A 14,303-nucleotide genomic window follows, 5' to 3' on the forward strand; every position below is an offset into this window, starting at 1 on the left:
CTTGATTGGTCCTCTGGTCAGGTGTTCATCAGGATACTGAGCTTGTTAACCCTTTACAGGTAAAAGAGACTTTAACCCTTAACTATCTGTTTATGACACGCCCCCCAAATTGCAGACAGTGGGGGAACCACACTGGCGGTGATTACCTCCTAGAACTTTAAAATAAACAGATTAATAAAACACATGCACTATTACATATACTACTAAGTATGTAAACAACGAGATTTTTTACATTTTAAGAACACTTTTTAACCATTTGATTCTGGGAAACTTTTACGAGAGAGTGCATCAGCTACTTTGTTGGAAGCTCCTGAAATGTGTTGAATTTCAAAATCAAAATCTTGGAGAGCTAAACTCCATTGGAGAAGTTTTTTTGTTGTTTCCCTTGGCAGTATGAAGCCACTTTAGCACAGCATGGTCGGTTTGTAGCTGGAACCGCCGTCCCCAAACGTATATGGGCGTAGCTTTTCCAGGGCATACACAATGGCGTAGCATTCTTTTTCACTGATGGACCAGTGGCTTTTCCTTTCAGACAGCTTCTTGCTGAGAAACACGACAGGATGGAAGTTGTGATCCGGTCCTTTCTGCATTAGAACTGCTCCTACCCCACGTTCAGATGCATCGGTGGTTACTAGGAAGGGTTTGTCAAAGTCCGGGGCCCTTAACACAGGGTCAGACATGAGCGTCGCCTTAAGCTGGGTAAAGGCTTTTTGACACTCAGTCCACTTAACTGCATTTGGCTGTGTTTTTCTGGTTAGATCAGTTAGGGCAGCGATTTGGCTGTAGTGTGGTACAAATCGCCTGTAATATCCGGCCAAGCCTAAGAAGGATTGGACCTGTTTCTTTGACCTTGGGACAGGCCACTTTTGGATAGCCTCCACCTTGGCCTGTATGGGGTTTATGGTTCCTTGACCCACCTGGTGCCCTAGGTAAGTCACTCTGTTTTGGCCTATTTGACACTTTTTGGCCTTACCAGTTAGTCCTGCCTGCCTGATGCGCTCAAAGACCGTTTCCAGGTGTTCTAGGTGTTCGGGCCATGAATCAGAAAAAATGGCCACATCATCGAGGTAGGCAACTGCACATTCTCCCAATCCTGCTAGTAGACCATCTACCAGCCTTTGGAAGGTGGCGGGTGCATTTCACAGTCCGAACGGAAGCACATTAAATTCATACACCCCTGCATGGGTGATGAAAGCTGACTTTTCTTTAGCGGGTTCATGTAGTGGTACTTGCCAGTACCCCTTGGTTAAATCTATTGTGGAGATGAACTGGGCACGTCCCAATTTCTCCAATAGCTCATCGGTGCGTGGCATTGGGTAGTTGTCGGGGCGAGTTACAGCATTCAGCTTACGGTAGTCCACGCAAAAGCGTATTTCTCCATCTGGTTTGGGTACTAGAACCACTGGAGATGCCCATGCACTGGTAGAGGAGCGGATGATACCCATCTCTAGCATGTTGTGGATCTTCCGTGCAATAGCAACTTGGGCATGAGGTGACACCCGGTAGGGTGGGGTTCTAATTGGGTGAGCATTACCTGTGTCAATGGTGTGGTATGTTTGTTCAGTCCGTCCTGGGGTGGTTGAGAACAAGGGGGTGAAGTGAGTGCACAGCTCCTTGATCTGTTGCCATTGCAGACGTTCCAGGGTTGTGGAGAGGTTCCACCCCTTCCACGCCCCCATCACTTTTCCCTTCGTAGTAGACACCTTCAGGCCATTCAGCGTCAACTCCTCCCTGGGCTGTAAACTGACAAACCTGTAATTCTCTGGAATAAAAGGGCTTTAGAGAGTTAACATGGTACACTTTAGGCTTTAAGGAGGAATGAGGAAATGCTATGAGGTAGTTAACAGCTCCCAGGCGCTCCTGGACCGTGAATGGTCCTTCCCATGACGCTTCCATGTTATGGCCCTGTTGCGCTTTGAAGACCATAACCTGGTCTCCTACTTTGAAGGAACGCTCTCTGATATGTGTATCATACCAGGCCTTTTGCTGTGCTTGAGCATCCTTTAGGTTTTCTTTAGCAAGGGCCAAAGAATGGCGGAGGGTGTTTTGTAGGTTGCTTACAAAGTCCAGAATGTTGGTTCCTGGAGAAGGTGTAAACCCCTCCCATTTCTGCTTCACCAACTGTAATGGCCCCTTAACCTTGTGGCCATACACAAGCTCAAATGGTGAGAACCCTAAACTGGGATGTGGTATAGCCCTGTAGGCAAACAGCAACTGCTGCAACACTAGATCCCAATTATTGGAGTGTTCATTCACGAATTTACGTATCATGGCCCCCAAAGTTCCATTAAACCTCTCCACCAGGCCATTGGTTTGGTGGTGGTACGGGGTGGCAACCAAGTGATTCACCTCATGAGCTTCCCACAGGTCTTTCATGGCCCCTGACAGGAAATTTGTTCCCGAATCTGTAAGAATGTCGGAGGGCCAACCTACCCTGGCAAAAATGTCAGTTAAGGCCTGGCACACAGTTTTAGCCCTGGTGTTGCTTAGAGCTACTGCTTCTGGCCATCTGGTAGCAAAGTCCACAAAAGTCAGTATGTATTGTTTTTCTCTGGGGTTTTTTTTTTGGGAAAGGACCCATAATATTCACAGCTACTCGCTAAAATGGGACCTCAATTATGGGGAGTGGCTGGAGAGGGGCCTTGACCTGGTCTTGGGGCTTTCCTACCTTTTGGCATACCTCACAAGACCGGACATAATTGGCAACGTCCTTGCCCATCCCCCTCCCAGTGGAAGGACTTCCCCAACCTGTCCTTGGTTCTGTTCACCCCAAAATGACCACTGGGATGATCATGGGCCAAGCTTAAGAGCTTTTCCCGGTACTTAGTTGGAACTACCAACTGTTTTTGAGGATGCCAGCCTTCCTGGTGTCCACCAGAAAGAATCTCCTTATATAAAAGTCCTTGTTTTACAACGAACCGGGATCGGTTAGAAGAGCTGAGAGGCGGTGGGTTGCTCCGTGCCACCTCCCAAGCTTTCTTAAGGCTGTCATTGGCTTCCTGCTCAGTCTGGAACTGTTCCCTTGAGGCTGGAGATACCAGTTCCTCCATAGACTGTGGACTTGGACTTGGTCCCTCTGGAAGCGATGTAGGTGATGAGGTTGTTTCCGTTGACTGTGAACCGCTCCGCTGGTGCACTAGGTGATATTTCAGGCTCTGGCTGAGCCTCTTGGGTAGGGTTGTGTGCTGCTTCTGCCAGTTCAGGCCTGCTGGCGCCCTCTGGTGATGAGGTTGGAGATGGGTTTGCAAGCGCTGGCGTCAGTGCTGGCAATGGTTCTGCTGCTGGTTGCTCTTCCAGTTCCGGTTCTGGGACTGGATGTACTATGGCTGTTGTAGTTGTTGGCATGGGATCCGGTTCCACCACCTCTGTCTGGGTCTCTGGTAACACAGACGGGGTCCTGGTGGACGGCTCAGGAACAGGGATGGGAGTGGAAGCTTGTTTGGCCTGGCTGCGGGTGACCACTCCCCCCCTCTTGGCCAGCTCCACATGGTCGGCCAAGTCCTCCCCCAGTAGCATGGGGATGGAATAATTGTCATAGACAGCAAAAGTCCACTTTCCTGACCAGCCCTTGTACTGGACAGGCAATTCAGCTGTAGGTAAGGTTACAGATCTTGATATGAATGGAGAAATTGTGATTTTGACCTCTGGGTTGATGAATTTTGGGTTCACTAAGGACCGGTGGATAACTGACACATGTGCCCCAGTGTTTCTTCACGCGGTAATCTTCTTCCCGCCACTCTCAAGGTTTCCCTGTGCTTCGGGGGTATTTGAGAGAGATCTGGGCCTGGGGATCCTTGGCGTGATGATGGTGTAAGGGACTGTACTCAATTGGGGTTCTTGGGGCAGTTGGCCTTTATATGTCCCAGTTCATTACATTTAAAACATCGTCCAGCTGACGGGTCACTGGGCCGAGGTGGGTTGCTGGAGGCTGATGAGGTGGGACTGTAGGTGGTTTGAGGCTTTCCTTGAGTTGTAGCTGGGGTCTTGGGTGGCCCACGGTGGTAGGATTTATTGTCAGCTTGTTTCTTGTTATATTCGCTCCCTTTGATAGTAGCTTTTTTCTTTTTTGCTAGGTCCATCCATTCGCCTCCAATTTCCCCTGCCTCTGTTACATCTTTGGGCTTTTTATTTAGGAGTACCGTTCTATTTCCTCAGGAACACCATCTAAGAACTGTTCCATTTGCATCAGGTGGGCCAGGTCTTCTAGAGATTGAATTTTTAGTCCTGACATCCGTGCATTCCAATTCTTCCTAATGTAGTAGGCGTGTCTGGGGAATGACACATCTGGTTTTCACTTTAGGGCTCTGAACCGCCGACAGGCATGTTCAGGTCTTAGCCCCATCCTGATTCTGGCCTTTGTTTGAAACAGTTTATAATTGTTCATGTTTTCCTTAAGCATTTCAGCTGCCACCTCTGCTAAGGGTCCACTGAGCCATGGCCTCAGCTCTATCATGTACTGGTCTTCAGGGATGCTGTAACCATGGCAGGTCCTTTCTAAATTTTCCAAGAAGGCCTCAGTGTCATCACCTGCCATGTAGGTGGGAAATTTCCTGGGATGGGGAGCAGTGCCTGGAGAAGGATTGTGGGGGTTGGCTGGAACATTTTGCTTAGCCTTTTCTAATTCCAGTTCTTTGTCTTTTATTTCTATTTTTCTCCTGTGTTTGGCCTCTTGCTTCTCCATCTCTCTCTTGTGGTCAGCCTCTTTGGCTTGTTGTTTTTCCATCTCTCTCTTGTGGGCAGCTTCTTCCCTGGCCATTTCTGCCTTAAGTAGCTTCATCTGCCTTTGATGTTTTTTCTCCTTTTCTTCTGCTTGCAGCCTGGCCAGTTGGAGTTTGTCAGCTGTTTCACTGGTACTCATGTCTGTGTGCTTTCTGGTGCTGGCCACACCCCTCTGCAGTCAGTGAACTGTGTTGCTTGGTTCAGTTGCTTGAGTTACAAATTCCTAACCCTTTCTATCACCGACTGACTAAAAAGAAAACAAAACTTTTCATTTGCAAATGTGTAGCTGGTTGTTTGCTGAGCTCACAAGAAACTAGAAAATCTGGTTTTGTAACTTGTCTCTGGCAAACTGCTAATGCCCTCTCGGTGGGGGTCCTTCCTAACAAGCCTTGTTAGAAAAACCTAATACCTCTTCCCTAGCTGTTTTTCCAAGCAGCCAGAAAGAAAAAAAAAATCTCTCTGCTTTGGTTTCTAAAAAAAAAAAACCCTCCCCCTGCTAGCCTGCTTTCCTGCTCTAGAAGGAGAAAATAGCTCTCAATAGCTCTTGGTTCTTAAAACCTCCCACCACTGCCTACCATGTCATAGGTTTTTTCCCCACTTTGAACTTTAGCGTCCACAAGATGGGGACCTGCATGGACTCCTCTAAACTTAAATCCTAGTTTAGATCTGGTAAAGCTGCCACCAACTAGAAATTCCAGTGTCTAGTACATTCCCTGTTCCCCCAAACTTTCCCTGGGGAACACAGATTCCAACTTCCTTGGATCTTAACACAAAGGGAAATAATCCATTCTCCCCCCCCCCCCTTCTTCCCCCTCCCGTTGTCCTTGGGAGAGATACCTTGATTCAAACTCCTTGAATCAAACAAAGAGGGATTCACTTTTCCCCCTCCCCTTCCCCTGAAAATCCAAACAAGGGAAGAAATCAATCAAGTTCTAAAAAGAAAAAGATTTATTAAAGAAAGAGAAAAAAAGTACGCTATCTCTGTATTACCAGGATGCAAAAATACAGGGCCTAACTTATAAACCTGGAGAGGCTTCCCCCCACCTCCTTTTTCAGAATAATCAAAGTAACAGCAAACAGAAATAAAGATATTTCTTCAGCAAACACAATTGCAAATGCAGAAATTAATTATAAGACTAATTCGCCTTTCTAATACTCACTATACTGAATAGAAGAAAATACTTTAGGAAACTTTGGAGAACTTGAGGAATATGTCTGGCCTCTCTTAAATCCAAAGAAAGAACGGCAAATCAAAACAAAGGACAAAGACAAAGCCTTCCCTCCATAGAGATTTAAAATTATCTTGTCCCTTGATTGGTCCTCTGGTCAGGTGTTCATCAGGTTACTGAGCTTGTTAACCCTTTACAGGTAAAAGAGACTTTAACCCTTAACTACCTGTTTGACACTGGCTGTACTTTGTAAGATCAGATAAATACTAACAAATGATAAAGGAAAGCTTTGAATGGATCCTCAATGGATTCATTCTAGGTACAATTATTTTGGTAAACTGAAATACTTACCAAAAAAGAGAGCAGCAGGGAAAATATTTTTTTAAACATAGGGTGTGGCCATAATGGACACCAAAACAAATGCTGGCCTACCTAAAAGCTAGCCTCATTCATTAACTTTTATTTCCATTTCCAACCTCCCCATGCCCTTGGTGAAGTTGGGAAAAAGAAAAAGGATATTTTCCTGTGCCTTTCTCTCCTTCTGTAATGCACCTGAAGAATTTTCTGCACTGCTTTATTCAGATGGAAATGCCGCTTGATCACATCTTTCTGTTGGCTTTGATTTGCATAGAAGGAGCTATGTTGTCTTTTATTCCACATCTTTTTCTTTGCCACATACACCAACCATCATGTACTTGCTGGGGGCCTGACAACCTAGAAACAGTTTAATAACTCATCTGTGCTTACCAACCTTAATGTAAATGAGCTTAACAGCTCTCTCTTTTTTTTAAATTTAGATGCATTGTTGTGTTTGTTTTTTTTAAATCTTCTAAGTAAGCTTTTCTGTCTCGCAGGTAAAAGGGGCAATGCTGTGCAGGTGATTGGGTCCTCTCCTCCAGGGGATTTGGAGGCAGTTAAAGAGGACTTCCACCAGGTGTCACTAGGACTTTCTCATGGACTCTAGAGATGCCTGTCTCTAAGGCAAGGGAAAACACCAGCTGATAGGAGCTTCTGCTTGCATTTCTTTCTCTAGATATGTTTAACATCTCCCAGAATAGGATTTTTGACAAAATTTAACTCCCTCCTTTGTAAGGAGATAACACTTGAGCATTTTATAGGCATAATAAGTGCTATGACAGCACTAGGGCACAGCAGCTGCGGTACATATTTCTGCCAGCTCTGTAATTACCAAGTGGAAACAAACCCACACTGTAGTATCTTTGAAGGCTATGCTTCTCCAAACTAGTTCCAGTGTCAGTCCAGAAACTTGTTGGCCAGACAAGCTTCATCAGGGAACCATCTGCATGATCTGTTCTCCATAAGTTCTAGTGTGCTCTGTAAAATTAGGATATTTATCCCTTTTTGAAAATTTATTTATATGTAATCCTTCTGCCAGTCAAAACCAGCAGCAACCAGGGCCAGGTTCAATATCTAGGGGTTCCTTTCCATCAATACAACACAGAACCTGCTCGAGCCCCCACCCAGTAACATGAGAAAATTACACACTACTGAGAGGCAATACTTCACCACTCGCAAACACAGAGTCTGAGTGTAGAAAAGAAACTTTTAATAAAGGAGGAAAGTAACTTGGCGTTAATTTGGGAAAACACTGCAAACAGGGTTCACAAACGTACACCATGTGCAAAAGACCCACCCCAAGTAAGTTGGGCAATGTCCTTTTCCCCTCAGGTTCTTAAGTCCAGCAACCCAAAAGTCCCTTTAACGGGCCTGTCCCTTCTCTGCACCCCTCTCACAGTTGCTGTCCTTGGTCAGTGCAGACCCAGAGTTCAGAGGTGCATCTGCACAGTTTATCTCCCACCCCAGGTGAAGGTAAGGAGGCACCTTACTTGCTCCACTGCCCGGGCACTCACCCACTGCCCCTCTCCGCCAGCCGCCCTGCTGGCCACTTGCTCTGCTCACCACCTCACCAACCACTTGTTCATCAGCCAACTGTCAGTCACCTTCTGCTATCACCTGCCTCTCTGCTGTGACCTCTGCAAATCAGTTTCTTAGTGTTTTTCAGCTCTTTGCAGGCTGGGCAGAAACATTGCCCCATCTCAAGTGATTTCAACTCTGGGAAGAAACAGTCCCAGCACAACTAATTTCAGCTCTGATTGAGCATTTAAAATAAGAAAAGAAGCTCCTAATGAAGCCTATTTAGCTCTTTCTTTGAACAGCGGGGAGGAACAGATCAAACCATTCTGGGGACTCCTAGGGAGAGTCTACACACCACCTGGCTGGGACACCTGTCCCCACCCCTCTTACTTTCACAGGGTTCCGGCATTCAAGCCCCTGGCCTAACGAGGTCATTTCAGCTGAGGGTGACCCCTCTCATTTGGGATAGCTTAAGCATTGTGTATTCCTACAATAATTACATTGTTAACAGCATTTCACTACCCCTACATTCAGTACTAACGTGATTTGTAACCCCATACCAGCCAAAGTTGATTACTTTGAGCAAAACACCACTCTAATTGCTGGATATCTCAGCAGAGCAGGAAAAACTGTATTTACATAAACACACACAGTCTCCCCCTCCCAGCTAGCTGACAGGGAAGCACTCATTCAGACCTGTGTGTGTGTGTGTGTGTGTTTCAGATAACACCTAGGAGCCCCTATCCTGGATCAGGGCCCCATTGAGGCTGTTGAACTGACAGCTGAATATCCACAAAGGAAATGTTAGAAAGGCTGAGATTTTAATTTGGATAGAAGAAAACAGTAGAAAGGTAGATCTGTGTTTGTTCAGCATTGAGATGATAGTTGCAGAGGTGTTTTATTAATGTGATTACCCAGCGATAAATTGGAGAGGGAGATGAGAAAGGGGACCCAGGACAGAGCCCTTTAGGACCCCAAAGAAAGTTGAAGGGGAAGGATGAGGAGGATTCTCCAGATGAGACACTGGAAAAGCAATTGGAGAGGTAGGAGGAGAACCAGGAAAGGACAGAGTCAAAAAAGCTGAAGGAGGATAAAGCTTCAAGAGAAAAAAGCATGAGTTAAAGTAAGCTGACAGATTGAGGAGTATGAGTATGAAGTATTGGTCTTGAGCTTTGGCCCGGAAGAGGTCACTAGAGTGAGAGACTGATCAGAGGAGTGCAAGGGGCAGTAGCCAGACTGGAGAGGGTCCAGGATGGAGGTAGAGGAGAGGAACTCTAGAAAGAAGTTGCAGACAATGCATTCAGTGAGCTTAGAGATGGAAAAGAGAAGGAGGGCTAGTTGGAGAGGCAAGTGGGGTCAAGTGAGGTTGATGAGAGAAAATACATATTTCTGGTGCAAAGGGAATAAACTTAACCTAAATTAAACCAAAAGCCTACTTCTTTTCTGTAATGTAAATAAATGCATGGAGACTCGGTTTAAGTGAAATGATGTACTTTGTTTGCAAGAAAATATTATCTGGGTGTGTTTTTTAACCACAACCATTTCTGTTTGACCAAAGAGTGCCAGATGTAGCAGTAGTGGAAACACATCTCAACATAGTTGAGAGAAAATCACTGGTCAGCAGCCAGAGGAGAAAATAATGTTGAGAAATTTAACTGTAATTTTGTTTCAATTTTTATAGAACAGTAACATTTTAATAAGCATACAGGGGCAAAAGTCTGTCCCACAGAGAACAAATCCAAATGGCTCTCTATTGTTGTAGAATTGGCCAGCAGGCTCACTGGTCCTTGGACTGACATCTGGTCTATTTTGAAGCATTACTTTCTACACTACTGCACAGTGAGGGGCACTACTTCTGCTCCTTTTATATCTTTTGTACAGCCCTTGATAGTTATGGAGTTGTTAAGAACATGTAGAACAGTTTTTGAGCCCTAGTGCTGCAGTAATAATGTGCAATCCCATTGAAGTCCACAGGTTTGCAAAGTGCCTAACACAATGTATGCAGTGGAATGCTGTACTCCAAAAGCTATTTTAAAAGGGATTATTGGAAACATTATCTATGTTCAAAATATTTTACAGCATTCTGCCAGTTTTTAGTTAGCTGTGCAACTGGTACCTCACATTTTATGTAAAACTGCTATGGCAAAATTATCTTGATACATTGAAGAATTGATCTCAAATCAACAAGATTAAATTCAATAAAGACAAGTGCTACGTTTAGGAAGGAAAAGTCGATACACAAATACAAACTGGGGAAAAAACTGGCTTGGGAGTAGTAATGCTGAAAAGGATCTGGGGGTTGTAGTGGATCACAAATTGAACATGAGCCAGCAATGTGATACTGTTGTGAAAAAGGCTGTTGTTATTCTGGAGTCTATTAACAGGAGCATTGTGTGTAAGACACAAGAGGTAAATGCACCCCTTGTACTCCGCACTGGTGAGGCCTTAGATGGAGTATTGTGTCCAGTTTTGGGCACCACACTTTAAGAAAGATGTGGACAAATTGAAGAGTCCAGAGAAGGGCAACAAAAATAATAAAAGGTTTAGAAAACCTAACCTATGAGGAAAGGTTTAAAAAACTGTTGAGTCTCAAGGAAAGAAGGCTGAAAAGACCTGAGAAGTCTTAGAGGACAGTGGTCAATTGTTCTTCATGTCCACTGGAGATAGGACAAGAAGTAGTTAGTTTAAACTGCGGCAAGGGAGATTTAGGTTAAATATTAGGAAAAACTTTCTCACTATAAGCATAATTAAGTATTGGAACTGGTTATCAACAGAGGTTGTGGAATCTTCATCACTGGAGGTTTTTAAGAACAGGTTAGACAAACATCTGTCGGGGATGGTTTAAGTACATTTGGACTTGCCTCCGTGCAGGGGACTTGAACTACATGACCCCGCAAGGTCCCTTCCACCCCTACATTTCTATGCTTCTATGTTTTAAAATTGAGAAAACAAATATTGATATTTACATAAAGCATTTTTTAAATCTCTAGATTTCCACAGTATTTACCAAGTTGACGCCTGCTAGTTTCCTACCCAAGCCTCCAAACCATGAAGGACCTCTTGTTGTACAAATGCCAAGCTTCCTGGCCAAAACCTCTGCACGCTGGTTAAAGACAAATGGATTGAAAGGTATTGCATATAAAAGAGCTTAATATGGTATGAAGCATGGATTACAAAATCAGTATATATTTCATTTAGCATTTTCCTTGCTTGCTATAGCCAAGAAGTTAAGCCTTTATCAAGTTTTGGCTCCTAATGCTTTTTCACCTGTGGAAGAATTTGTGCCTATTCTTCAGAAAACAGTGTCATCAACTCTGCATGAGGTAAATAATTGACCTGTTCCTCCTCCTCCATATTCCTTTATCTCTTACATAAGATAGTGATGACTCATTTTAATGTATGTTCGCTTTCACAAAGCTGCAGCCCTTTCCTCTCTGGATCCCACTTTATTAATCGAGTGCTCTTTGCTTTTTAAATGTCCTTAGATAAAACCATTGACTGAAAAGTCAGCCTGGTGTCTGAGCTATGTTTGTAATTCTTCAAAGAAATATTTAAAATGTTTCTACGGTATTGCTGTGCTGATGCACTAAACTTTTTCACGGGCAATTTAGATAAGTAACCACAGTATACTGATGGAAATTTTCAAAGCAGCACAGATGGGTTAGTCAGATATTATTCACAAATGTGTGGTAATTGTCTAAACCACAGGCATTGCATTGTGGGAAGAGTTAAGGCAACTGGCTGAACTAGTGCAATTGCAAGGTTTGTAGCTTCCTATGCAGACTAGGAGTAAATAATTGTAGACTGCACTGGTTCACCTGGATCTGAGCTAAAGACCTCATCCAGGTTGTTGCAACCAACACTTTCATAAAGTGCGTGGTAAGCTGTTTTTGTGGAGACAAGTTATTATACGTGTGTTGCAAACAACATCTTTCCAAGATGGCCTCCACATATTCCCATTGTTGGGAAACATGCCCTTAGCACTATCTACCTTTTCCAGCATTGTGACTATACAGAGCCAGTGCCCCTCAATTGCATTTAATATTACCAGGAAGCTCTCTTTGCAGTATGGGTCAGTCAGTTGCTCCAGTTATATGTGGGAGAGAAGAGCAGACATCTAAGACCATGACTCCAAACCTATCACCATCCTCAGTATAGTCTAAGAGGAAGTTAAAGAGTTATCATACATCTGACCTGCACCTCAGTTCTACTCTATAAAAAAAGAGGTGCACTTTTCAGCCCCACACTACCATTTGAGCTCAGTTGCCAACCCTCCTGTATCAATACTGACTACAGTGGTTCTGTCAGTTCCAGAAACCTTGGTACCACATAGAGAAACGAGATCTGCATCAATCCCCATAGTATTAGAGCCTTCAATACCGCCTCCTTCAGAGCAATCAACCTCTGCTCTGGCTACATTTGCAACATCTGGATTTAACTGTTGCACTGGAACTGGAACCTAACCTTCCAAACATGACACCATTACCAACATCTACAAAGCTTCTGTCAGTACCTAGGGTACTGATAAGGAAGATTTAACTTTGTCCAGCCTCATCAGCATCCAATATCTATATCTCAGGGAGAATTGTCTAGAACCCCCAAAGTTCTTCAGAGAGCAGCTTTTCTCTAGAGGAAGTTTATTCTTCTGAATCTTTTTCATTAGCTTATAGCAGAAACTCACTGCCTGAGTAAATCCATGAGCAGGAATCAAAGAAGGTCACATCATCTAGCTGTGAGAGACATGGATCGGGCAAAGTGCAGACTCCCTGGATTCCGCCACCATGATCTCATAGGCCATATCCTTATGGTATGCCGTCTTGGTCTTATGAAATCCTCAACCTCATTATTTAGGACCATATTTTTTGAGCATGCCTCCACCTCATCCAGGAATAGATGGTCTCCTACAGTTGAGCCTCCCAAATCAATGCAACATCCTCAACAGCATGGCCTTTATGATCCCAAACAAGATGTACAGAGTACTGATCATCATCATCTGGAGGAACGTGTGACCCCTTCTGCATCTTTGGCAATTATTTCGTCCTCCCCGGAGGAAGCAGTTAATCCTTCAATACCAGCTAAAGCTGACAATTTTATGACACGCCTGTTAATATACCCCAGTATGATATTATCCTCTTTCACAACTGCATCACATTGTTCACTCTCAGCTTGTGAATCCATTATAACCCAAATAACCTTTTCAGCAGTACTACCACTGAGTCAGTTACTCTCCATTTTATAGTTACGCATTTGATTTTTTTCTTCCTATGTGAAGTATTTTTTCACTTGTCATTATTGAATTTTATCTTGTTGAATTCAGACCAATTCTCCAATTTGTCACGGTTATTTTGGATTCTAATCTTGTCCTCCTAAATTCTTGCAACCCCTCCCAGCTTTCAATGTTTCTACTAGGCCGTCTGAGTGCCAAGGGTAGTTTACCAGCATATAAGAAGGGCACACTAATTTTTTGTAGTTCTCCTGTATTCTATAAGCTTCCTTGTCAGTGTCTGTTAGCTTCCTGGTTACAGCAGGGGACTGAGGGTAGAGGTAGGGCATTTTCAGTGAGGAGACATCAGCTCTGAAACTTCTGTTGGGCTGCCAGAAACCAATTTTTTAAATTGTGTTTTATGCTCTGATGACATTGTAAAGTTTATTCTCCAAAGTGGGATCTTGGTGGGGGGTTGCTGTTTTTTTGAGGGGGAAAGGTTTGTTGATTGGTTTGATATGGGTTTTTTTGGGGGGTGGAGGAAGGGGTTGTCTCCTTGGGTGAATATAATCAGAATATGTATCCAAATCTCTTTGTTATTTTCATATTACCTGAAGTCATCATACGCTGATGGAAAAATGAGGTAAAGTATTTGTTTTCAATTGTGTAGCATTGCTGCCACAGAGCAGTATTCCTAGTTGTATGACCCTAAATAACTTCTCTGGACTGGCCTTGTGAGATTCTAAATACTCTCAGCTTCCTTGAACTTCACTGGAGTTGTGAATACTCTTGCAGGAGTACCTTGCAGCACTGGCTCCAAATAAAAAACTTTTTTAAAAAAGTATAATGCCTCATTGTATGGCCTGCTCAGAAAGCTTTCATCCTGTATAGAATATCCAGTCCAAAGAGGTTGTCTGATAGATTTTTATCTGAAAAAGTAGTATTTATTTGAAAGTATGATGCCTAATCAGTGCAGGTTTAAATATCCTTCTGTGTTCTGCCTCTTAGGCTCACAGAATCAAATTCAGCCCTGATGTAAGCAGGTGAAACTCCATAGACTTTGAGTTTTCTTACATTTATGGATTTAAGTCAGACATATAATGTCATTAACTATAGTCTATGTATTTCTTCATTAATAAACTCAATGGAAAGAATGTTATGTTTATGTAACTTACAACATACATGTTGCTTTAAACAGCTGAGTGTTTTCTCATCCTTTCAGAAAGCAATGATGCAGTTTGAATGGCATGATGGGACTGTGAAAAATGTCCACGTGGACCCACCAATATTATATGACTATCAGGTGAGTTATTAATATTTGTCTAGTTGGTCCTGCC

General features: G+C 43.6%; 1 protein-coding gene across 2 annotated transcripts in view; it reads left to right on the forward strand.

The window, feature by feature from the left end:
• VWA3A (von Willebrand factor A domain containing 3A) overlaps positions 1 to 14,303 on the forward strand; it is a 72,176-nt gene that overhangs the window by 19,682 nt on the left and 38,191 nt on the right. For both annotated transcript variants that reach the window (XR_005585402.1, XM_039491027.1), the window contains exons 13-15: positions 10,754 to 10,892; positions 10,983 to 11,086; positions 14,189 to 14,269. Coding sequence is in view for 1 of the 2 variants with exons in the window: in XM_039491027.1 (XP_039346961.1) it covers positions 10,754 to 10,892; positions 10,983 to 11,086; positions 14,189 to 14,269 (324 nt within the window). In the remaining variant the exon portion in view is untranslated. The remainder of the gene's footprint in view (positions 1 to 10,753; positions 10,893 to 10,982; positions 11,087 to 14,188; positions 14,270 to 14,303) is intronic.

This window comes from Mauremys reevesii, linkage group 10, assembly GCF_016161935.1.
Source record: "Mauremys reevesii isolate NIE-2019 linkage group 10, ASM1616193v1, whole genome shotgun sequence".
NCBI classification, from domain to species: domain Eukaryota; kingdom Metazoa; phylum Chordata; order Testudines; family Geoemydidae; genus Mauremys; species Mauremys reevesii.